This window comes from Gouania willdenowi, chromosome 20 (assembly GCF_900634775.1).
Source record: "Gouania willdenowi chromosome 20, fGouWil2.1, whole genome shotgun sequence".
Classification (NCBI taxonomy): Eukaryota; Metazoa; Chordata; class Actinopteri; order Blenniiformes; family Gobiesocidae; genus Gouania; species Gouania willdenowi.
The window spans coordinates 6627477-6655194 of NC_041063.1; the positions used below are offsets into that span (position 1 = coordinate 6627477).

The window sequence follows — 27718 nt, forward strand, 5'->3', positions numbered from 1 at the left end:
TTAAGTATAAAATAAATGATTAAATGAATAAAAGTAAAAATTAAATAAAAAGAAACTAAATTTGTATTTTCTATTTTGTATATTACATTTTTGGACAATATTCTTTCATTTTTTAACTTTTTATTTATTTTTTCCACACATATTTTTTCATTTGTATTTAATTTTAAATGTTCCTTTTTGTTATTTTTCATGTTTATTTAGTGATTAATTTATTTTTATTTTTGGCAAGTTTGGTCCTCCATACATTAGCTACAATGAACCATGTGGATTTTCTGAACATTTCCAAAGAACGATTAAAAACGAGCTATAATGTAAAAAAAAAAAAAAAAACAATGTGCGGATGCAGCTCGATCAGGTGAGATTTGACATCAAACATTCAGACGTGTGTGTGTGTGTTAAATATAAATAAAATAAATGGCCTGAGGCTGCGCTACGAGCTGGATAAAAACAAAGTGCATCACACATGGTCACAGCCTGGGCTCTGAGCAGCTGTTTCTGGGTTTATTTTGTGCTTTTGTAATGAAGGTTGTGGGTTCAACCCCTGTTTAGGCTTTTTTATCTTTATGTATGGGTTTGGTTTTGCTTCAGTCTTCTTTCTTGGCATCATACGCTGCTTTATTTATGGCTTTTAGTTCCTTCCTGTCCTGTTTGTGTGTAGATATTCCTCTTGTCTCCACACAGGTGAAGCTCATCTCCATGTTGGCCTTCCCTCACTATGTAAGCAGCTCATGTGTTTGTTTTTAACTACTTGGACTCTTCGTGTCGTCATTCCAAGGTCACACGGTTTGTTTCTTTGGGATTTGTTTGGGATTTTAAATTTTAGTGAAATGGATGAGAATAATCCATATTGTATTGTATGAGATTCTCAGTCTTTTACTCACAAACAACAATTAATCCTTTTGATCTCAGCCCATGCACTTTTTTTAATGCATTTGTATGCATGTGACTTTTTACAATATAAAATAATGATTGGTTTTAACTCTTAGCAAGGCTTCTAAACTGGGAGTGCAGACACAATAATGTAACCTCTCCCATTCATAATGTAGTGTTAACTCCATTTCAAGGAGTGTATTTATTTATGTTATCTACAGTATTTCTGATAATACATATCATGTACATTGGCCATGCAGGGCACAAATGGGAAAATGTATAAAATGCTTGTATTAAATTGCTTGAAATAAATACATAAATAAATAGCATAATATAATAGAATTATAGGAATTATAAATAAATAATACATTTTAACTATTATTGATCTGCTTTGTATTGTATTTGATTTTATTCCGAAACAAATATGAAATACGTTTAGAGTAACTTTAAAATTCTTGAATTGACAAAGTGGTTATTGATAAGTGAGTTGTAAGTGATAAAGACAACTTAAACTTGTCTTGTTGTGATAATGAGTTCATAATAATATATGTGGTTATATAAAGGTAAAATAAAAATGAATAAATCAATATTTTTTTATTAATTTAATGGCACAAAGCTTTGTTGAAAATGCTGTAAATGTAATTCGGGAACTAATTGATTAATTAAATTAAAGCTGCTCTTATTTTTATTAAGTCTGATATCTCAATACGGTGTGAATCCTGAGCAACCAAAACTCCTTAAAGTCGCATCAAAATGTAATATGAGAGACAGACAGCATAATGACTGCTTTTATACTGTCAGTCTGACTTTATTTGCAAACCTGGAGGTACAGGCTTGGATGGTGAAAAAGGATTTGGTGCAAACACCTCCATAAAGTGTCCCTGGCATACTGATGCACAGGTCTAGGCTGTTTGAAAAAATCTTTGAAATTACTCTAAATCTATTCAAATGTATTTTCTGCCCTATATTTTAGTTATATTATAGTCCTATGTAAAATTTAAAAGTATTTCTATTTTTATTTCCATCAGAATATTTGTGCAAACCTTGCCCGACGATGATAATTTTATGAAATATCATGCGTCATTGACCTTCCTATAACTTAACAACACAATCCAAACATGCCCAATAACTCTAGTGAAAAGGTTCCTTACCTTTGCTCCTTCTTTGCCAGCACCTCCTGGAAGACCTTGCTCTCCGGGTGGACCTGGGGGTCCAGGGTGGCCTCTCTCACCAACGGGACCGGTCTCTCCTGTGGGTCCCTAAAAGTGCAATCATCCATTGAGAAAACATTTGCTGTTTAGTTTATTGTCAAACAAAAGCAGTAAAATTATAAGTCATTATTTCATTAGAAAATAAATAAATAATAAAAAAAAACTGCATATTTAATTTACACAGAATGGGTTGTACAGTTTATAAAGTAGCATTACTAAGCCTCAAAGTGTTACTAATAGTTTAATTTAATTACCTGAGGTCCAACGACACCTCCAGGGCCTGGTGGACCCGTTTTTCCTTGGAAGCCCTAAAAAGTATGAATAGTAGATAAGCAATTATGGGAAAAGGTTTGCAATAATAAATTTATTCACAAAACATTCACAATGACAATTAACAATTAACAATGCATTGCATCCTTATTGTGAGAATGAGCAGCAAACATTACATCTGTCCTCTAGGAGTGAAGGAAACTCATCTGCTATAGTTATTTAGTGAATTTAGTGATCCACTGTGAACCAAACGTGAAGGTTATGATTCTATTCATATAACTCAAATTTACATATCATTTATGGCCTAAACAGTATTGTATTGAAATGTTATAATTTTTTTGACCTTGAGAAATCAATTCCTTCAATACAATTTTATATTTTTCTATTTAAAGTGTATAGTAAACAGTGAATTGTTTTGAAAATTAAACAGCTGATAAAAACATGTAATGTGAAGTCAATATGATGTATTGGATTTCGTATCCTTCACCTGAAAGAGCCAAAAATATGATAAAAAAACAAACATTCACTTAAAGCTGCTGGAAATGATGACACGGCATTATAAATCAATAAATCCAAGATCATTCAATAAAGATAAAATAATGTAAAAGGTTAAAATTGTTGCCCAAAGGTTTGTTTTGATCTCCACTCATTTTTTCCCATTGTTGAAAAAAGTTTGGTGCATTGCATTATGGGATGTGGAGTCCTGTAGACAGATACATTAAAGTGTTTTTACTAATTATTACTGTAATTTCTTTTGTTTCTTCTCCAGACAACAATTTTCTAGCTTGTTCCCAGTATCCCCAGTGACATCACATTAGTCACAAGACACAAAAAATGCATAGAAGTTTAAATTTTTTGTTTAAAACGTGTTTCTGTGTATCTTTGAAAACCCCTGGTCGAGAGGACTCCATATCCCAGAATGCAATGCGCCAAACTTTTCCAACAATGTCGATGAGAGAGTTTACAATGGAGACCAAAACTAACTTTGGAGCGGCAATTTACAATTTGTTGCAATTTGTTGTGATTGTGCAATGTTCCGAAAAATTATATGTATTTTTAAAAACAAATATCACCATTTATTTGTAAAGGGCTGTCACTTTGACATGTTAATTCATTATAGGACAAAAAAAACGCACAAAAAAAATTAAAACCATTAATCGCTTCTTTTTTTTGCACCCCTAACAGCGCGGAATCTTTCTGATTGCACGTGTAAAAGAATGTAGTGGTAGAGGATGTGGGCGGGGCTACTAATACTACTAGAAGTGATTACTTGCTGTTATTACAGTACTTTCTTTTGTGATGAACAATGTTATTTTTGGTGTGCTAATTTACAGCACTGTGATTTATGGGTCTGTTTTATTATCTGAAGGAAAGAAAAAAGCAACAAGTTTGGTGTTTGATCATTTTATTGATCAGTAACGTGTTCTTAGTGTTTATGATGTGCTACAGTAACTTATAGCACTTCTTATGGACCTGATGTTTTATTTTATTTGTATTTTCTATTATTTGCAGATTGACTAGAGTACATATCAATATTTCCCCTGATGGTCTAAACGTTGGGTCTAGTCTCACATACTGAGGAATGTAAATGGTCCAAGTCTGTTAAAAACAATAAATGACTTTATAAAGCCACTTTGTTATACATCAATGTTTCAATCTGCCACAATAATGTAATTTAAATGAAAATACCTCAAGTTGAGGGTGTTTCTCAGCTATTTTTAGGTTAGATAAAACAACAGGTTATTAGAGTAATTAATCACAGAGCATAATTAATTAATCATACAATATTTTTAATCTATTGACAGCACTAATTACAATCATAAAATCAAACTTATTATGTGTTAAAATGTAATACTTTTGAAACATTGATTTAAGTCATTTTAGTGACAATTAAGGCCTTATTTTGAGATTCATAAATGTAATGCCTTTTAGTTGGGGTGTCCCAATCTGATATTGATATCGGATATTGGTCCGATATCAGCCTGAAAACGAATATCATATACAAATTTCCGATTTTTTTGCAATTCATCTTTTATTTATTTTATTCAATTGTAGAATACTGTAGATATTATGTTGAAGGTTAAAATGTATGTAACTAATTGGTTAAAAATAAATTAGTCCGTTTTTCTCATCCCTGCTGTTGCTGACTGTTGTTCTCTGGTTGAGTAACATCACTTGATCAAACCTTTTCTAACATTCCACACTACAAAAAAAAAAAAAAAGTAATAAAAGTATGTATGATTCATGCCGATATTGTATCAGATCAATATTGGTATCGGCCAATATGCAAGGCTGCAATATTGGTATAACATCAGAAATTAAAAAGTTGTATCGGGACATCCCTCACCTTTTAAGACTTTTTAGGGATCTGCAGGAACCCTGTGTTACATGAAAGATTCCTGGACATCATTCCTGTGTTGATCAGTGCACTCTGTGATTTACGCTGATGTATTATTCAACAAAAACACTGTGTAGCATCATCAGCACCCACCGGCTGACAATAGCTCATCTTTTTATCTCCACTTGCTCAAAAAGCCACTTGTGCTTCGATGCATATGAGCGTCTTTTACGGCTGTGATTCATCCTCATATCGGACGCATGTGAAGAACGTTCATCAGCGTGTAAATCAGCAGCCGTAAAAAACCCAGGATGAAAGCTGTAATGTTGTCGCCCGGATGGCAGCGGTGTGTGCTGTATTACGTTATCTACAGGGAGAGAGAGGAAGGCTTTAATGACAGAGTCGATGATCTGTCAAGCTTTTAGTGGAATTTATGGCCCCGCGAGCCTCGTGCACCCAGGGTGCAACGATGCATATCAAGTACAGAGGAATCAGAGTTAAGAGCAGAGGCTGGAGAAGGTGTGAAATCCAACTTTTTTATTGTGAGCTAAATCTTAGGTCTAGCCTCGGTTCAGATTAAAAACAGCCATTATTTGTCTGTACGATCGATCCAATTTACACTTCTGCTGCTAACTTTGTTCGCCTTCAACTTGTTGTGGTTGTTGTGAACCAAAGTTGGAGTCAACTATATTTGTAATTACGTAATTGAAAAAAAAAAAAACGCTGCTGTTTTTAATTTAATTGTAATTGAGTTCAGATAATTGGCTTTGTAATTATAATTGGCAAAAAGTTCTATAAAAACTGTACTTGAACGCAAAACGGAACAATGATACAGTTCTATGGTTTACATATGCATAGTTATTGATTAAAATATCAAGTTTACCTGTTGGTTCTCTTGAGCAGTGGTTCTCGAGACACTGGGAGGGGGTCGCCAGATGTCTTCAAGAAACTAAGAATTTCTTTTAAACAATTTGAGCCCATTTTTGGTTATTTTTACCCTTTTTTTTGCAACTACACCAAACTTGCCATATTCTAACCTATTTTCATCACTTTTTCTTGCCATATTTTTGCAGCTTTTAATGCATTTTTGCTACATTTATCCCATTTCTGACACTTCTCCATCAAATTTCAACATGTTTTCTGCACATTTTTTCCCACTTTCAAAACATTTTCAGCACTTATAAACCATTTCCACCACTTTTACACCTCATGTCACATATATTGACCAGTTATACATTTCATGCTTATTTTTGCCAATTTAACCACATTCATGATTTCTAATGCCCATTATTTTCCAGTTTAAACTAATTGTTTCAATATTGACACTATAAAACCTTTTTGCCACTTTTTTCTGTCAGTTTTTGGCCATTCACCCAATTTTCCACCATTTTTGGTCACTTTTGACCCATTTTATTTCTGACTAAAACAAGGATTTCCTGTCATGTTCTGTTGGTTAAGTTTAGTTATTCTGTGTCTTTGTTTATTTTGAGTCTAGTCTTGTTAACTCTTGTCTGTGTTTCAGGGATTCCTGCTTGTGGCTCCACCCCCCAGTGATGTCTGTGTGAGTGCTTGGTGATTGAGTAGCTCCCTCATGTTTGCACCCAGGTGTGGCCCATTCCTAATCAGGCCTCCTCCACTATTTAATGAGTGCTTGGTCACAGTGTGGTTGCTGGTTCGTTGTATTATGTTGTCAGGTTTGTGGTCTCCCTTCGTGTGCAGTGTGTCTGGTCTTGCTCCCTGTTCCTGCTCCCCTCCTGTTTTTGGATTTAAGTTTTGATTTTGAGAATAAACATGGACTGGTTCCAAGAACGTTATGCGTCTATCCTGCCTCCGTCTCTCCTTGCATTTGGGTCCACACCGAACCGTGACATTTCCATCTTTAAGATGACTATAATAATAAACTTCCTGGATAACAGTGGATATTATTCAGATGAATAACTAAATGTGTTTATCACAGATTCATAGAACAATAGACCATCATTTTGCTGACTTTATGGATGGACCCCAAAAATCTCTCCCCTTTATTCCCCCTTATAGATGACCCTGTCTCCACATGACTGTTCTTCAATGTTCATGTCTGTGTTCAACCACCTTCAGCTACAGTGGGGGTCCCTGCTCATTTTGGGGGTTATGGGCTAAAAAGGTCAAGAATCCCTGCTCTTTAGGATCTTGTGGTATACCGACACAAAAAAGGATCAGATGCCCACACCAAAAATATTAATACCAATATTTTCATTGATTAGGAAGCCTAGCAAAAAAACCAAGAGATGAAAAACAATGAAATGATAGATAATATTTTTAGTGTATTTTACGGATGATTTAAGACATGGGTTAAAACTGACCTGTTACAAAAAGCTACAGAAAGCTAACACAAGAGGAAGGTTGAATTTTAGGTGCTTTTTTATTAAAGGCTTAGTAATAGTGATTAATTGTAATTGAACTTTAGTAATTGAGAAGATAATTGTAGCTGACTTTCAGGGGGAAATAAATAATAGTAATTAGAATTAGAATTTGAAAAAATGCAGGTAAACGTAATCATAATTGAGTTTTAATTGAACATGTAGAATTGAAGACATAATTGTGATTTAATATAGTAATTGACCCAAACCCTGTTGTGCAAGCACTTCTACACAAGGACACCAACTCAGAAAAGAAAAGGGTGTTTCAGGCCCTGAGATTATGAGATTAGTCGAGCGCTGGACTCAAACGTCCATCGAGGCTTTTGTCTTTAGAAGTCTTTGCTTTGTGAGACATCCAAACACCTCGTTGGCATTCTGATCAAATGAAATCACTGATTGTTAGCGCTGCATTAAGGCTGAGGGGGTGGAAATGTGAGACTGAAATTTCATTTCAGGGTTACTACAAGAAGTAATTGTCATTAAACCAAAGAGTATCAGGTTAGAAGTGGAGTGGTTGCCTAATGATTACAGAAGCAGACTTTTGATTGAAGGGTTGCTGGTTCTAACCCCACCTGGGGTCATTGCTATGGGCCCTTTTGGGTGGGAGTCCTTCTATCCTCAGAGTTAGTGTGTCTTCAACTTTGTCCGTGATTACATGCTAACTTTAGCCACCAGTGCGTGTCAGCACACTGTTTAAGGAGAGTATGGCTGTGTCTGAATATTCCCTTCTATCTCCTTTCCTATCCACTTTTCCTTAACCCTGGAAGTGTTTAAGTGGTGGCCATGATAAGAGCGTTTCAATTCTCTAATGCTGCGTTCACACCAGACACATCACAAAATTTGCGCGATTAGATTAGTGACGGTAAGAGGTAAATTCTTCTCCTGTTGGGCGGCGTGGTCTGATCCGTGCTGCAAGAGCGTTGGCCGTGGCATGCACGCACCCGATTTACCGTGATAGTTGTAATTCACTGGAATTGAAAATATTGAACTCAAGCGAATGTTTCCTGTGTCCTTGTTGACAATGATGTCAGGCCGTCAACACAAACACTTTTTCACCCATTTCAGCATGGAGGAGAAGATAAAATAATCATGGAGGTGTGTGACCAACCAGAACTCTACGACACTGACAGTTTTTTTTTTTTAATACCGGGACCGGACCGCCAAGGATTTGGCGTAGCTCCTGTAGAAAACAGTGAAACTCATGAAGTTGGATGCGTCGCTGGTTAACCTGGTGAATCCAGGAACGCCGGCGTCAAGCGCTTTGACGGCATTGATTTTACTGGGGTCCGCCATAGTTGATGGCAAAAAGAAGGGGAGTCTAGTTGGCAGCACTTTTCTATTCGCTTCTTATGCGCGTCTGAAGCGAATATGGGGAAAACATTTTTAGAACTTGCGGAAGCTTTCGCACGATGCCCGCGTCTCTAAAATTTGTGACGCATCCGGTGTGAACGCAGCATAAAAGCTAAGGAAGGGAGGCTCAATCCTTCCTTTATAACCTCCTTTAGCCTAGGAAACACTGACACATCCTTTACCAAAGAAGATCACATAATGCTGACCCACAATTCTTTGCGGCGAGAAAAAGGGATCAGAGACATTTTTATCCACATTATGTTATATTCAACATATGTGTGGTTGTACATGTGTATGACTACAACATTGTGTAGGCCTATATCTGGCATAAATGTAACAATTTCATAAAATTTTGGATTAATGTTGATTCTCAATGCGACGTTCTTTTAGTTTCACTTTTGTTCTTCGTAGCCTGGTAACCTCTTTTCCTTTGGTTTACATTCAAACCTTGTGATTTTTGAGATCATATCATTGGTTAGAGGCACAGGAGAAAGTGTTAGAAATGTGCTTTTAGTCTATTTACGGAAATGTGTAGTTTTTTTCATGATGGCAGACGTCACTAAACTTCACCGCCGTCGGATTATTACGTCACCTAGTGCAAGTACGTCTGATTGTCAAAACAACGTGATGGCCTTTCCCTACCTCCTTTAGGAAGTCTCCTAACACCTTTCCTTAACTGTGAATAAGGTCACGGAGTTAAGGAAAAGTGAATAGGAAAGGCGATAGGAGGGACTATTCGGACGCACCCTCAAAGTCCCTTAGGAGAATTCTTCTTCTGTGCTTCATTGTCTACTACCAAACCACAGAGGTGGAACTGTTTCCCACTGTGGTCACAGAAGAAAAGTGTGTTTCAGGCCCTGAGATTATGAGATTAGTCTAGCGTTGGACTCAAATGTCCATTGAGGCTTTTGTCTTAAGAAGTCTTTGCTTTGTGAGACATCCAAACACCTCGTTGGCATTCTGATGAGATGGAATCACTGATTGTTAGCGCTGCATTAAGGCTGAGGGGGAGGAAATGTGAAGAGAAGGAGAGGGAGGAAAGTTTAAATCTGCTCGACAACTGGAGGCTAAAATAAAACAGAGATTCCCAATCAGAGATATGTAATGGCCAGGTGGGTGGTACATCAAAGAATGTGTTGGATAATCAAAATGTTATTAACTCACGTATAAGGACATGTGCACTCAGCAATTGATTTGACTATTATAACAACAACACGGCTCAGAGAATCCGTGTACATTTTGGATTTGGGATTTTCTGCTCAGAAAAGGATATTAAAAAACAAGAAACCAAAACGAGTGGTTGCTTGATTTTCATTTTAAAATTAAAAAATGCAAAACATTTTTCTCCATCAGGGTCAATAAGGGATGAACAAAACTTTAAAAACTAGTTGATTTTAATTTCCTTTTTTCTAAAAACAAAAAAAATATATATATCAGAAAATATAATACAGTATAAGTTTTTTTATGATGCTGTTTTTTTTTAATTCTATTTGATTTATCTACTGCTGAAACTGTGCAAATTTACCCTTGCTTGACTAATAAAGGTTATCTTATCTTAAAAAATGCTGTATTTTGTAGTCATTTTGTGCATTTATTTGCTCATTTTGTGTTGTGTGGTTGTTTTGTGCACATATGTAGTCATTTTTGTGTATTCGTGTGGTCATTTTGCACATTTTTGTGTATTTGTGTAAAGAAGGACTTCTTTGTGGTCTGATTTACTCGCCACCAAAGTGTGTCAGCGCACTGTTTAAGGGAGAGCAAGGGTTCCTCAGGAGAGCTCTTCTCCTCTGCTTCATTGACTACTACCAAACCACAGAGTTGGGACTGTCGCCCCCTGCGTTCGCAGATCTTTTCAGGTCACAAATGTTTTTATCCTCTTTTGCTAAACAAAAGAGGTTTACATCCACATCTTCAACTTTTACTGATTCTTTAGAGCAACCAAAAGCAGCACAAGTTGACATTTTGACTGAAAAAGCTGCTAAATAATCTAAAAAGCTGCTCGGTGATGTAAAAAGCTAAAAAAAAAAAGTGATCTAAAAAGCTACTAAATGATCAATAAATCAGGCTGAATGTTTCACTCCAATAAAAAACAATGGGATGTCTACAGGCAGTGGGGCCGTGTGACATCAATCACGTGATTTCATGATGGAGGAACACAGGCTCTAAAACCACAAAGAAGTCCCATTTTTAAAAGTTAATAAAATGAATATGGTGCAGAATAATGTGTTTTGTTAGGCATAGGTCTATTATGAAAGTACACTTTGGGGGTTATACAAATTATTGAGCTTTGTAAACTTTATTTAAACTTAAAGAACTTAACTTATTGAGGTGAAACAATTAAAATAAGTTACTCCAAGTATTTATTTATTTTTATCCAAGTAGGAATAAAGTCATTTTAAAGATAAGAGGTCTTACTGTTTCTCCGCGCTGACCAGGGTGTCCGGGAAGTCCGTCTTTTCCTGGTGGTCCCTGTTGAGCAGAAAACCAGATATTTAATCATTGATTAAACATCTTTCATACTCTAACAACCTAATAACTGTACAAAATAATGCAACAAAGACTCTAAAGCAGATCATTGATAGCATATAGATCACCTAGACACAAAGTCAAGGTTTAATGCTTTAGATTCATGGCACAGCACCAGTGAGGGAAGGGGGGTGGGGATGGGGGGGGGGATCAATAGGTGGAAATTACCGCTCATCTGCTACTCCAGACTGAGGACTGAGAAAATGGGTTCTGCTTCAATAACAGCTCCACTAATGATCTTTACAAAGATTTAGTATTATTGTAATGTATCACAGCAAATCTAATCAATTGTAGCTCATGTTTGAAAATGAGGCTAATTTGATGTCGACGAAGTCGGAAAAGACGCTATTGTCTGAATGGTTTTACTCGTTAGAACAGGGATGCCCAAAGGATTTTCATTGAAGGGCAAAAGTAAAATGATTTGCGGTGGAGGGCTGCAGGCCAAAACTAAACAAGCATGTTCCAGTGCATGAAGTTGAATATGCCAATATTCAAAATAAACATTTAAAGTAGTTTTGAAATTGAAGAACACTTTTCTTTATTGTGTTTCATAGCATAAAATATTGAAACATCTGAATGTCTTCAAAAACAGTTCAAGATAAATTCAACAAAATAAGACACAACATGGCCCGCCTATACAATCAAAACACATTTTCCTCTGCCTTAAACAATCCTATTAAACTCGAGAAAAATAATGTAATTGGACATCAGCTTATTTTTTTTCTTATAAATCACTGTACTGTATTACATTTAATTTTAAAATATATAAAATAAATAAAAAATTATTTCAAATATGAAAAAAAATAAAATAAATAAATCATTTGCGGGCCAACTTGGGCCCGCGGGTCCTAAATTGGACGGCCCTGCGTTAGAAGCGTGATAATGGTGAAACACTTACTGGTGGTCCTTTGGGTCCTGGGAAACCTACTGGTCCCTGTGGCCCTTGAGGTCCCTATAGTCAGCAAACAGAGAAAATAACAAAGATACTTTAATGAAACACAAAAAGGCAATTTACAACAAAGTCCTCTCGTCGTTTGTAGTAAATTTCTTTATTCTGGGAATAAAATAAATTGCAGAGTATGGAATATGTATAAACTACACGTGGAAGATAATTTGCACTAAATTTATGTTTATAAAATGAAATTTAAACTCACAAACCCTAAAAAATACAGCAAAATCACTTAGTAGTGAACTCAACTAAAGAATGATAAAATGATACACATTAAAGATTATTACATTCTAAATTATACATCTTATGTGGTCGAGGACTCGGATTCTCGAGATTCGGAAACAATATTTATTTCGAACCATTAAAAATAGATGAAAATTAATAAACAAATGGAAAAAATAACAGAAATCTCTATAAAACATGTCTTTATTTTAATATAATACACATTTGACTCATTCAACAAGGAATAGGAGAAGCCAAGGCTTGTCAAGTCCTACCTACATTTTTCACCATTAACAAATGCTAAATCCAATCAAATAAATAAATACTTCAATAGAGCTATTAAGAAAAACAGTCGTCACTGGCTTAATCAGTCCATTAACCATAAACCATCTAGAATATCTATGAATGAAAGAGGAGGTTTGTACGTTTTCTGTGGGTTTCCAGACCCACCATCATTTCTATAGAGGGATCCAATAATTTAATAATAATAATCCAGTAATTTAAAAAAAAAAAAAAAAAAAATCAAAAGGTTTGTTTTGCTGAGAAAAAACCTAAACAACAACAAAAAACATTTTTTTAATCAACAAATTCCCCCAAAATTAAAATCAAAGTGCAATTTAAAAGGGGGGATACAAGTAATTCTCAATTATTGAATTACTTAAATATTTTACACATCTCTGTCTTTTACTGGTAAAAAAATAAAATAATAAAATTAGAAAAATGAGAAAAAAAGAAGCATAATGCTGACTGAATAAACCCATTTCAAAATAAAAAGGATAAAGGTTTTCTCTTCGTTTTGCTCAAAGGCAAAAATCCACTGAAAACAGGCCAATGACTTTAAATATACCAACTAACGGTAAATGATAAAGACCTGACATCACTCTTCTGAGCAGTCTGAGGGATCAAATGTTACAAAGTAAAGAATTTTAAATTCTAAATTAAAAATCTCACGGCTCAGGTGGTCGGGGTCACGGTACTTTGGATAAACTTCACAGGCTTAATCAGTCAAGTCTATTAACCATAAACCATCTTGAATATCATTAGATGTACATTTTTCGTATTGAGGGATCCAGTGGAAGTATTTCAAAGAATGAAAAGGTTTGTTTTGATGAGAAATAATCATAAAAAAAAGCATTGGGTAACATGTTTTCATCCTAACAAAATAAGATCAAAGTGAAATTTAAAATACAAAATACAAATACATTTATTACTGTAAATTTTTGTTAGAATTGCCAGGGGTTGTTCTTAGTTGGATTTTTGCGAAAGAGTTGTGATTCTTTGATTTAATTGCTCCATTTGTTAATTTGATAAGTAAATTATTCTGGTTAAACCATTTTTCATCAGATTATGTTGTATTCCTAATTCCTAGACCTAAAGGGTTCGTAACACTGGTAAAAAAAAAAAAAAAAAAAAAACACTGGTAAAAAAGTTTAAAAGAAGAAGAAGCATGAAGATGATTGAATGAATCCATTTCAGAATAAAGGTTTTATCTTTGTTTTGTTTCAACAAAGTAAAAAAAAACAACGACTTTAGATACCAAATAACTGTAAATGATAAAACTGCTCAAAACAATAATGTCAGGTCCATATTTAAACTGGGATTAGGTGTTTTAACAGGATTAATCTGAGCCTAATCAACCTCATTATGGAGTTTAATCGAAACTATTTCATCCATTCAGTTAAATTAAGTAAATCCAATGATTTAATGAATACAATTTATTACATATCCTACTTATCAGACAATGTTGAACTTGATAACAAACTTAATAAACAGCAAAAGCAAAATATTTCATCAGCAACACTGTACAAAACCTGTCCAATAATAATCGTGATTTTAATTATGACTGAAAAGATGGTCCTGGGTTTATACTTTAGTATACGATAAATATAAACTTTATTACTAGATAGAAACCCTAACCATAACATATTCTAATAAACTTTATTTCTGGCTCGAACCATCTCAGATGTTTCATGATGGATGTTTAGACATAAAATGTTTGTTATTTTCTCAGAGATTAATGTCCTACATTACGCGGAAAAAATATTAAATAAACAACTAATGAAATAAAAAAAAAATGTTCTTCTCGTAAACCATTTTTTAAATCAAATCTTCATTTATTTACTTATTTAAATTATTTTTAAATGGACCATGTCTGCATATGTAAATAAATGTTGGAGGGACATTCTTCAAGTGTATGATTCAACTTTTGTTTTTAGATAAAGAAAATAAGGAAATAAAAATCGCAATAATCGTTACTATCGAATCACAATAAATCAGAATCACAAAACATAACGTGATAAAAAACGATTGAGACAAAGGCACATCGTCCCACCCCTATTTTATTTATTTAATTCTACATCATTTATAGCACGTGTGTTAAACTCAAGGCCCGGGGACCAAATCCGGCCCTTTAGAGCATCTAATTTGGCCCGCTGGCGAAAGTAAAAAAGATAGAAAAAAAACATGAAACATTTTGTAAATAACTGACTAATTCAGTCGTAGATATCTCAGCTCCTCCAAATACAAAAATTCAAATAAAACCCACAACATTTGCAGAGCTCAGTTTTCCAGTTGTTATATCACATGACAGCAGTTGTTTTTAATCTCAAATTGTTGAAAAATCTGGAAAATGTTCCTCAAATTTCCAAAACGAGGGAAATTTAAGTGAAGATGCTGCAGGGGTCGATATACTCACATACTTTATCATTTATATATCAATTACACCATCCGGTTCGCTACGTGTTTTTTTTTTTTGATAAGCGAGTGGAGGCAGACATGGTAACAGGTGGTGAAATGGTCAAAAAGTGGTAAAAACGCAGCAAGAAAAGAGCCAAAAGTGACAAAAATGGGCCAAAAGCAGTCAAGAGTGGCCAAAAAATGGGCAAATAAAGAGGAACCAGGTGGTATGTAATGTCAAAAGGTACCTTAAATTGGCAAAATGTGGCAAATAATAGTAAAAAAGAGCAAAATGTGAAACAAAAAGAGGTCAAATAAAGGGAGAAAGGAAACAATGCATTGGGCTTGCAAAAATGGATAAATAAATAAGAAAAAAGGGATATTTATTGGCAAAAGGAGCTGAACCCTGAAAAAAGTGTCAGAACATTTTAAAAGAGGCAAAAATGGGACAAAGGTAAAAAGGGTTAAAAGTTTAGTAAGAACTAAAGTTTTAACTCTAACTCGACAAATTATGACCATCATGATGACTTGTATTTAATTTGAAGTTCATCATAAAAAGCCATTCATTTCCAAAGAAATTAAACCAAAACACCACAGTAATCTGAATAAAAGACCACAGTAATCTGAATAAAAGACCACAGTAATATGAATAAAAGACCACAGTAATCTGAATAAAAGACCACAGTAATATGAATAAAAGACCACAGTAATCTGAATAACACAGCACAGTAATCTGAATAAAACACCACATTAATCTGAATAAAACACCACATTAATATGAATAAAACACCACATTAATCTGAATAAAACACCACAGTAATCTGAATAAAACACCACAGTAATCTGAATAAAACAGCACAGTAATCTGAATAAAACACCACAGTAATCTGAATAAAACACCACAGTAATCTGAATAAAATACCACAGTAATCTGAATAAAATACCACAGTAATCTGAATAAAACACCACAGTAATCTGAATAAAATACCACAGTAATCTGAATAAAATACCACAGTAATCTGAATAAAACACCACAGTAATCTGAATAAAATACCACAGTAATCTGAATAAAACAGCACAGTAATCTGAATAAAACACCACAGTAATCTGAATAAAATACCACAGTAATCTGAATAAAACACCACAGTAATCTGAATAAAATACCACAGTAATCTGAATAAAACACCACAGTAATCTGAATAAAATACCACAATAATCTGAATAAAACACCACAGTAATCTGAATAAAATCAGGTTCAGAGGCTGAAGGACATTTATTGACCATCAGAATCACATGTTATTGATCAGTTTAGGTTTTTAATTCTTCATGTTGCTTAAAAAGTAACAAAGGAGAAGCTTTAACAAAGGAGGAAAACACGTCAATCCATAGACAAGCAAATTAGATTTTTGCCACATCTAAAAAGAATCTAGAGCTATTATAAAGAGAGTTTTCTTTGTATCAAAAGGTTTCACTGTCACTACATCTACTGACTTTAAATTAAAGCAGAACTGAAAGGATTTTTTATCATAAATAATGCTCTTTATATTCACACGGTGAGTCATTTCACACAAAAACTCTCCTGTTTAAAAAGTCAGATTCTCCTCTATTATTGAAGCTAATTTAATAGCATCACGTTCCCAGTTTGTTAGTGTGGGAGTTTGCATGTTCTCTCTGAGACACACTGGTTAGTTAGTGATGGTGAGGTAAATATGGACTTACTCTCTCTCCGGGGGGGCCTGGAGGACCATCGTTACCAGATGTGCCCTACAACACACAAACAGCAGTTATTACAGGTTTCATCAACATTGGGTCGTGACCCCAGGTGGGGGTCGCCTGAAATGTCTAGTAATAATTAAAATAAAATAAATAAAAAATGATTAAAATTATATTTTATATTATATTTTTAAATAGCTTTTTTAAAAGAAAAAAAATACATTTAAAAAAAAAAAAAAAATCCTAAAATTGATAATGACATTTTCAAAATTTTTAATTGATTAAAATTAAAGTTTCTAAATTGATATAAATTTTGTTTTTCAAATTGATATAATTTTTTTTTTTAAATTGATACTAATGTCATTTTTTTTAATTTAAGAAAATGTTAAAAAATAAAATCTAAAAAATATTTTTATATATAAATAAACAAATCCTTTTTAAATTTTAAACAAAAACTAAATTTTTTCTTTTTTTGTTATTTATCCATTTTGCTCAATTTAGCAAAAAATGCAGAAAGCTCATAGATCTTAAATAATAATAATAATTTTACAAATTAAAACACCACACACAATTTCAGACAATTCAATTCATTTCCATACAATTCAACTTTATTTATATGGCGCTAATTACAACAGACAACTGTACATCTATACTTTCACTTTCTCAAATGTAAATCTAGCTCAAATATAATGCAGTATAAATAATCTGACTGCACTAATCCTTTATACAACTCTATATTTTTAACACAATATAACAAACATGATGAAAAAACTAATTTATCTGGGATCGCCAGGTTGGGAACCACTGAGTTATTACCTTTGGTCCTGGTTTTCCTGTCGGACCTCTGGCCCCTCGTGCCCCACGCGGACCCTTAAAGAGACAAAAACTCACACTGTAAGAACAAACAAACAGCAGAGAAACCATGGAGGGAAATATGATGATGACGACGTACCGTTGGACCTCTCTGTCCTCTTGGACCTGCTTTACCAGCGACGCCCTGTCATCCCAAAAACACAACATTTAGAGCCGCATTCTGTCTATACTTTAGAACAATGCACACGCTGAGAGCAAACATCTGACCCTTTAGCACCTGTAATATTAACATCTGTGTCTATAAAATGTTCTAAAATGGTCAGTAAATGTCCTATTTACAGTGCTTTTACTCTTTTTTCCATAACACTTTAGACTTCCAATATTTATTTATTTTTTTACAATATATTACGGTACATGTTCTACCAGTGTAATATCAGTTTAAAATGAAGAAAAGCACACAAATTAAATAGATTTTTGGAGATTTAGTGGGAAGAAAACAATGAAACACATTTTTCAACAAATATATAAAATATTGAATGTACAGAACAATTTACAATTAAAAAAAATCCATGTTTTTAAATGTGCAAAAACAAGAGAAAGTAACAATTTGTTAATTTTGAATACAAAAGTTAATTTTTGTTTATCACATTTACATTTCTTATACCCTACAAATACCATAAAATGACATTTATTTATTCAAAGATAATCTATCAGATCTTATCTTTGTGAGAGTTCAATAATAAAATGAAAAAAAACAAACCAGGAACTGTAGATTTAGTGACATTAGTAAGATTATTAACATATATTAAAAACAACAAAGGACCTAAAATGGATCCTTGAGGTACTCCGTATTGAATTAGATTTTTCTTAGAATCAAAGCCATTCAGTGACATATACTGTGTCCTATTGTTTACGTAGTTAGATAACATTTATGAACAAATCCTTTAGAAACCATATGTGAACAACTTTTCCAACGATATCCCGTGATCTGTGTTGGGAACGTTACTTTAAAAAAGTAAATTAGTAACTGAATTACTCTATAATAAAAGTAACTCATTACCAAGGAAAGAAAAAAGTTGCTATATGTCAAAGAATTCAGATTTTTTTAGATGATAATGTACACTTCACATGCACGTTCTTGTCTTTGACCACAATTAATTTAAAGTAGTGTTTGTATCACCATCTTAAAAATGACAACTTTTCATCAGACTGCTCCACGCTCGCCATCTCTGCTGCTTCATCTAATCTGCAGTGTGTGTGTGTGTGTGTGTGTGTGTGCTGGCACGTGTAAAAACACTGGCTCTGATTGGCAACCATGAAACATGACGTCGCCTTAGCCAATCATATTCGCTCACCTTGTTTTTAACCCACTTCCTCACAACAGCTGAGTAAGAAGCCAGGGATGCTTTCGGATAACAGTTTATTCAATCAATACATGTAACTCACCGTATTTAACGGTCAGTAACGTTAACGGCGTAAAAAGTAATTTGTTAGATTACTGAAAAAAAAAAACGCTGTTACATAACACTGTTATTTTAAACGGCGTTATTCCAAACAGTGCCCGTGATGTACAGCGTCAAAAGCTTTTGAGAAATCTAAGAACACACCGATTGTAAATGTATTATTATTTAGCTAAATATTTTCTTTCAGGTGGTTCAACAAGTGCCATATATGTAGAAATGTTCTTTCGGAATCCACATTAATGCTGATAAACGATATTATTTACAATCAGATGTTTCAATAATCTTATGTAAACCAGTTTCTCCAAAACTTTAGAGAAACAAGGTAAAATAGAAATTGGACGGTAATTTGTAAACATGCTTAAATCTCTATTTTAAATCTCTTCTATAAAGAATGAATCTGAGCTCCACTCTAGAATCCTGACGTCTTCTTGTGTCCACCTTTTATTCACTGGCATTCTCAAACATTAACTGTGACAGGTGATTTGTTGAGGAGCTGCTACGCTGTATAAAAGCTAATGAAAGTCACAATGAGCACAGCTTCACTCCATCAGGTTCTCATCCATCCGAGTGGAATGTTGAGTTCAGCCTCCTCCTTTAACAGGTCACAGAGGAACAAGGTGTGTGATGAGAGAACACTGTCTGTTATTAGGCCCAGTTTGTTTAAAAGAAATACTCATCTCAGCTAATGTTACTGCTTTTTTTTATATTGAGTTTTCTGAGACATCAACATTAGGAGTGTAACAATATATCGATACTACGATATATCGCAATTTTTTTCGCACGATCGATTATCGATATGCTTGCGCTAAGTACCAATTTAAAAATTAATAATAATTTTCATTTTTTTATACTTAAGATTTATTTACTATTTCCAAAATCTTTTCTGACTTTTCACTAAAATGTGCAGGTAGGTCTTCACAGAAATGTTGTCACTGTTTGTTGAAGGAACCAATATATTGTTTACTGGAATATTGCACTATAATGGTGTCACTGGTTAGAAAGACCCTATTTTTTGTTTACAGAAAGCATTATTGGAGATACTTAATCATTTACATTGGTATGTTACAGAAATGTTGACCAATATATTGATAACAGCAGTATCGTCATATCGTGACATACTCAGAGGTTCCCACCCCTAATCAACATGTCAAAGATGTGATGTAACGACGTGGTAATGTTTACTTACTCTGGCTCCTTTCTCTCCATTGGCACCTGGGAATCCTGGAAATCCACTGGATCCCTGTATGTGAGAGACGGAAGGAAACCATCAAACACAATAATACACTTTCACTGTACACTATATAATAATATAAATCAATAGAATCAATTTATGTAACAGAATGCTTTTAGATGCAGGCCAATTTGATCGATAATTCCATACTCTTTTTTTTTTTTTTTTTTTTTTTTCTGATATGGGACCGACGTCAATATTGAATCAGCAAAAGCTCAGAACAGATGCTTAATTTTCACATCCTTGGTATCAAAAATGACACTAACACAAAGAAACGTGCGCAGATAGCTCCTCCCCTTTTACCCTGCAGGAGAAAAGTTAATTATTTTCTGCTGGTGCTTAATTTTTTTTCTCTCATTCATTTGAAAATATAAACAATTCTCTCTGTCATGAATTCCCCTCAAATAGGTTTGATATCTGACGGGAAATTCATTTATTTCAGTTCTTGTGAGAATCATTTCACGACCCGCTGCAGACGTTTTAATTGTTTAATATATTATTTGGTTATTAAAAAAGCATTGAGGCTTTGTTTTGTCTTTTTTGCCGGTTTTTCATTTATTTATTCAATTTGATAATTTGAGGTTGTATTGGTTATGCTAACTAAAATAACTGTATACAAGTTGAAAATATCCTGCTATTAGTTTTTTAAATTTTTTTATCATAATAATAATTTTATGAATAATTTCCACGATGAGTGCCCTTTATTTCTGGTGTGACGTGCACGTAGGGCTGGACGATATGGACCAAAACTTGAATCTCGATATTTTTTCTTAAAATAGTGATATACAATACGATACAAATATTGATAATTTTATTTAAAATGAAGTCTGACCAAAAAGACAATTCTTGGTTAAATTTGCTGATGCAAAAATGCCACAGGCATATTTATTAACAACCAGCTAATCAATATGGGCTACTTTAGGCTTTTCCTCCTCTAAGGGACAGCACGTGTGAGTGAGTTCTGCAGTGTAGCTTATTTTAGGACAAACTCAGTGATCATCTAACTGTGCCTTTTTTAATACAAAATAAGACATAAATTAAAAATGTTATTGATAAAGGCAATAATATAATTCTCTGTATCGCCAAAATAGAAAACTAGATATACTTTGATGTCATTCCATGTATTTTTGTTATTAAATTGTTTATTTTTGTAGTAGTTTTACGTGTTTTCAAAGTAACTTTTTGAGCTTTTCTTGCCTTTTTCTGTATTTTTGTTGTCTTTTAGTGTATTTTTCTATAAACCTTGTGTTTTTTTGAGTCACTTGATGTATTTTTCTCATCTTTTTGAGCATTTCTGGCACATTTATGAACAAAGAGCTGCACAATACTCAGAAACTCATCAAACTGAGCTTGTAATGCTGTTCTGAGAAGTAGTGAAAGCAGAAACTCTTAAAACAAAGCCAGCATAAATACGCTATCGATATAGGCATACTGTAGTTTTCTATATCGGCAAAATGGAAAACTCGACATATCTGAAATCTCGATATATATCGCCCAGCCATAGTGCACAGAATGATAATGATAATTTATATAACGCTCATTCTGGTCAGTGAGACTTAAAGTGTGTTAGAGAAACCCACTCTGGCACTGAGCCACAGTCCAACACTAAACACAGAAGTAGAAAACACAAAAATAAATATTATTATATATATTAAGATTAAGATTTAATCAGAGATAAAAAAAAATAAATAAAAAAAAATCAATCAAATAAACTTATCAAGATGTACATGAAATTATAATGCACGTACATCAGAGATGGAAAACTTCTATCAGAGCGGGCCCACAAAAATGCCATCGTCTGATCCGAGGACCACATTATCAACATTTACGTTAGCATTTACAGTAATGACCATTATCTGAGCATTACTACAGGAAAGAACAAAGGGTTCTGCCTTTCTAGTCCTTTTATGTGGGTTTTATTTACTTTTTTTTAGTTTTTAGACATTTTGTGTGTTTTTTAATTAATTTTGCCTATTTTCTTGTTAATATAGTGAATTTGTGTTGCCTTATTGTATGTTTTTCATGTCATTGTGTGTGTTATTGATATATTTTTGTGTTTTTCCTGTCATTTGGCAAATTTTTCAGTCATTTCAGTGTCTGTTATAATTTTGTGTACTTTTGTTGACATTTTGCTGTCGTTTTCTGTGTTTCTGGAGTTTTGTGTGTTATCTTCATATAACTTCCAACTTCATGGATTCCAATTCTGTTTGAGGCCGCACAAAATTAGACCAAAGGCCACATCTGTCATATAAAGGGGAAACTCTGACAGAGTTCTAGTGTAAGTTCAGATTGTCTTACCTTGGGTCCTTGTCTTCCTGGATAACCTGGCAACCCGGGCACCCCCAGTTTACCCTGACACAGACACATTTCACGTCAGTAAAGCTTTACAAACATAATAATAATGAAATATGATCCTCTGCACCTTTTCTCCTACAGGACCCAGGGGACCAGACTCTCCATTGGGACCAGCTCTGCCTTTAGGACCCTCAGGACCGTCTTCACCTCGGGGTCCGATCATTCCCAGCTCCCCCTGGAACCCACAGAACACCTTACTGCATGCTCCCATTAATACTAAAATAATGAAGAGTCAAAGGTTCAGTTCCTGACCCGGTCTCCCTTGATCCCCATGTCTCCCTTGAATCCTGGAAATCCGTCTTCACCCTGAAAATCAGAGAGAAGCAACGATAAGTTGGACTTTTCACTGAAAATACAGCAGTTGGTAATGTATTTTTTTTTTTGTTCCTTTGAGCAGAGGTTCTCAACCTTAGAGTGCACACTGGGAGGAGGTCGCCAGACGCCTTCAAGAAACTAAGAATGTTGGGGTTTTTAACAATTTGATCCCATTTATGGTTATTTTGACTCTTTTTCTGCAACCACCACAAACTTACCATATTTTAACCTATTTTCATCACTTTTTCTTGCCATATTTTTGCTCCTTTTAATGTATTTTTGCTACATTACTCCCATTTCTGCACGTTTCTCCAACTTTCAAGACATTTTAGCACTTATAAACCCTTTCCACCAATTTTAACCTCTTTTCACCATATTTCATGCTTATTTATTTTTTTTGCTAATTTAACCACATTCACCATTTGTCATGCCCATTATTTGAGAGTTAAACTCATTGTTCCTACTTTTAAGCAAATATTGAAAATTTTAACCCTTTTTACCACTCTTCTTTTGAACAATTTGAGCCCATTTTTGGTTATTTTTACGGTTTTTCTTTAACTACCCCAAACTTGCCATATTTTAACCTATTTTCATCACTTTTTCTTGTTATATTTTTGTTCTTTTTAATGTATTTTTGCTACATTTCTCCCATTTCTGACACTTCTCCATCAAATGGAGAATAATGCCTTTTCTGCACATTTTTCTACTTTCAAGACATTTTTACGATATTGTTACTTTTAACCTTTTTTCCATCATATTTCATGATTATTTTTGCCAATTTTGAACCTTTTTTACCACTTTTTCTGTCCATTTATGTCCACTCTAATTTGCAACTTTTAACCAATTTCTGTGGTTTTTAAAATACAATTTCACCATCTTCTCCACCATTTTTGGTCACTTTTAACACATTTTATTTCTGATTAACACAAGGATTTACATCTTTATGATGACTATATACTATGGCCCAAATAATAATACACCTCCTGGATAACAGTGGATATTGTTCAGATCAATGAATAAATGAATGTGGTTTTGCTGAAAAAGTTGAGAACCACTGATCTATGTTGCCACCTGCTGGCCACAATATAGAACAGCAGGTAGAATAAGTCTGTGCTTGACTCGACCTTTGTGTATTTTTACTATTAAGTGAATAAATAATATGAATTAATCAATACAAAACAATTTTATACACATAAAAAAAACCCAGTCCGTTGTCATGGATACCTGGTCATCTATAGTCTGTGACTTGTTGTTTTTCAAGCCTTTCAAGCATTGAATGCACAAGGTAGCAGTCACACACACACACACGCACGCACACACGCACAAAACAAGGTTTCTTGGTAGAAATAATTCAATAAAAACAGTGACTGCCTGCCATCACAGTGAGCTTACACTACAGGGCTCATCATCATCATCATCATCATCATCATCATCATCATCATCACAGATTGATCCTGAATAGCAGGAGTGGCTGAAAACTGCCCAGGTCACATTCTTAGTGAAAATAACACAGTAAATACTTGATTGGGATTTATCCGTATTATTATTTAAATTTTTTGGTTGATCTGTTTTGTCGCATTCTGTGTGTGTTTTTGTCGTGTGTGTGTGTGTGTGTGTTTTTTTTCATGTGCTGTGTGTGTGGGAGAGTTAGGGAGGGGGGTAGGTCAGGGAGGAGAAATAATCTAAATATATAGATTATTAAATAGATAACTCACTGTTTACAGTTTTTTTCCTTCTGTTTATCCGTTGTTTTGTGTGTTTAAACTTGGACGTGATTGATGATGACTGTAACCAAATGAATATATTTTGCATGTTGCATGCTGTTCTTGGTTGTAGTCCTTTGTAGGCTGTTATGGTTTGTCATCATGTTGCTTGCTGTTTGGTTCTGTGTATCATAGAAGTATTATACTTCAGCCTTAACCCTTTCAGTCATTATGTATAGACATTTTTTTTGTTGTTTAGTTTTTTTTTTTTTGGTGTAAAGCCTTGTTTTAATGACTGAACGAAAAATAAACTAACTAAACTAAAAGTGCCTGAGAAATGGTTGCAGCTTTCTTTGGAACTAAATAGAGAGTATCACAGATTTACGCACAGATTTATGCACAAAGTCGTTAATGCATAAATTACTTCAAAGTTATATTAATTATAGTTAAGCTTTACCAATTCTCACATTTGGGATCAATGTAGGTTCACTAGTGCACTTTATTAGTGACTCTATTGGCTTTATTAGTAAAGGTTTATGGTGCACTAGTAGGACATTTTGTGTTACTAGTGGTACTAAAATCAGGGTTGGGGTCATTACATTTTTCAGTTACAATTACCCATGTTCAATTACAATTAAATTACGATTACAGTGACCAGCAATTTTTCCAATTACAAATTGATTACAATAGTTTTTTTTATCCTCAGAAAGTAAATATCAATTACATTCTCAATTACTAAAGTGCAATTACGATTAATCACAATTAGTGAACCTGAAATAAATAACTTAAAAAAAGGTTAACCTTCCTCTTGTGTTAGCTTTCTGTTAGCATCTCTAATGCTTCTAAATCAGCTGTAAAATACACTAAAAACAAATATCTATCATCTCATTTCTTTCCTATGTATTGATTACCTTGTTAGGCTACTTAATCAATGAAAATATAACTTTTAATATTTTTTCATTATGGGCATCTGAGCCTTTTTTACTATACCCCTGATTGTTTTTTTTTTTAAATGGTAAAATGTGGGAGAGCTTGATATGAAACATATTTTAAAAATTGTCAACCACATACTGTACATAGAACTGTAACATGGTTCCACAATTTTGCCTTAAATTACAATTGACAATTTTTTAGAGAATTTTCATGGCAATTACAAAGTAAATTCATTACAATTCAATTACGGTTATGACTGCAACAGATTTCAAAATTACACCATAATAATAATTCAATATCAATTACACAATTATAATTATAACTGACCCTAACCCTGACTAAAATACTTTACTTGTAAAAACTCAAAGCTTTACTTAATTAAATAGTACTTTATTTTATTTACTTTAAATACTTATAGTAGTACTAGTACACTCAACATCACACTAGTAGTACCAGTAAAACCCAATTATTTACTAGTAGTACTAGTACACTCAACATCACACTAGTAGTACCAGTAAAACCCAATTATTTACTAGTAGTACTAGTACACTCAACATCACACTAGTAGTACCAGTAAAACCCAATTATTTACTAGTAGTACTAGTACACTCAACATCACACTAGTACCAGTAAAACCCAATTATTTACTAGTAGTACTAGTACACTCAACATCACACTAGTACCAGTAAAGCCCAAATATTGACTAGTAGTAATAGTACACTCAACATCACACTAGTACCAGTAAAGCCCAAATATTGACTAGTAGTAATAGTACACTCAACATCACACTAGTACCAGTAAAGCCCAAATATTTACTAGTAGTACTAGTACACTCAACATCACACCAGTAGTACCAGTAAAACCCAAATATCTACTAGTTGTACTAGTACACTCAACATCACACTAGTAGTACCAGTAAAACCCAAATATTTACTAGTAGTACTAGTACACTCAACATCACACTAGTAGTACCAGTAAAACCCAAATATTTACTAGTTGTACTAGTACACTCAACATCACACTATTAGTACCAGTAAAACCCAAATATTTACTAGTTGTACTAGTACACTCAACATCACACTAGTAGTACCAGTAAAACCCAAATGTTTACTAGTAGTACTAGTACATTCAACATCACACTAGTAGTACCAGTAAAACCCAAAAATCTACTAGTTGTACTAGTACACTCAACATCACACTATTAGTACCAGTAAAACCCAAATATCTACTAGTTGTACTATTACACTCAACATCACACTAGTAGTGCCAGTAAAACCCAAATATTTACTAGTAGTACTAGTACACTCAACATCACACTAGTAGTACCAGTAAAACCCAAATGTTTACTAGTAGTACTAGTACATTCAACATCACACTAGTAGTACCAGTAAAACCCAAAAATCTACTAGTTGTGCTAGTACACTCAACATCACACTAGTAGTACCAGTAAAACCCAAATATCTACTAGTTGTACTAGTACACTCAACATCACACTAGTACCAGTAAAACCCAAATATCTACTAGTTGTACTATTACACTCAACATCACACTAGTAGTGCCAGTAAAACCCAAATATTTACTAGTAGTACTAGTACACTTAACATCACACTAGTAGTGCCAGTAAAACCCAAATATCTACTAGTAGTACTAGTACACTCAACATCACACTAGTAGTGCCAGTAAAACCCAAATATCTACTAGTAGTACTAGTACACTCAACATCACACTAGTAGTGCCAGTAAAACCCAAATATCTACTAGTAGTACTAGTACACTCAACATCACACTAGTAGTGCCAGTAAAACCCAAATATCTACTAGTACTACTAGTACACTCAACATCACACTAGTAGTGCCAGTAAAACCCAAATATCTACTAGTAGTACTTGTACACTTAACATCACACTAGTAGTGCCAGTAAAACCCAAATATCTACTAGTAGTACTAGTACACTCAACATCACACTAGTAGTACCAGTAAAACCCAACTATCTACTAGTTGTACTAATACACTCAACATCACACTAGTACTAGTAAAACCCAAATATCTACTAGCAGTACTAGTACTCTCAACATCACACTAGTAGTACCAGTAAAACCCAAAAATCTACTAGTTGAACTAGTACACTCAACATCACACTAGTAGTACCAGTAAAACCCAAATATTTACTAGTAGTACTAGTACACTCAACATCACACTAGTAGTACCAGTAAAACCCAAATATCTACTAGTTGTACTAGTACACTCAACATCACACTAGTAGTGCCAGTAAAACCCAAAAATCTACTAGTTGTACTAGTACACTCAACATCACACTAGTAGTACCAGCAAAACCCAAATACCTACTAGCTGTACTAGTACACTCAACATCACACTAGTAGTA

At 33.8% G+C, this 27718-nt stretch overlaps 1 protein-coding gene across 3 annotated transcripts in view; it reads right to left on the bottom strand.

Annotated features, from left to right (window-relative positions):
* The window catches only part of col11a1a (collagen, type XI, alpha 1a), a 145345-nt gene that overhangs the window by 35384 nt on the left and 82243 nt on the right, over positions 1-27718 (bottom strand). For all 3 annotated transcript variants that reach the window (XM_028477294.1, XM_028477293.1, XM_028477295.1), the window contains 11 exons: positions 22639-22692; positions 22454-22561; positions 22330-22383; positions 19987-20040; positions 17477-17521; positions 17341-17394; positions 16531-16575; positions 11863-11916; positions 10854-10907; positions 2336-2389; positions 2022-2129 (listed from right to left, as the gene is read on the bottom strand). In XM_028477294.1, coding sequence (XP_028333095.1) covers positions 2022-2129; positions 2336-2389; positions 10854-10907; positions 11863-11916; positions 16531-16575; positions 17341-17394; positions 17477-17521; positions 19987-20040; positions 22330-22383; positions 22454-22561; positions 22639-22692 — 684 coding nt within the window. The remainder of the gene's footprint in view (positions 1-2021; positions 2130-2335; positions 2390-10853; positions 10908-11862; positions 11917-16530; positions 16576-17340; positions 17395-17476; positions 17522-19986; positions 20041-22329; positions 22384-22453; positions 22562-22638; positions 22693-27718) is intronic.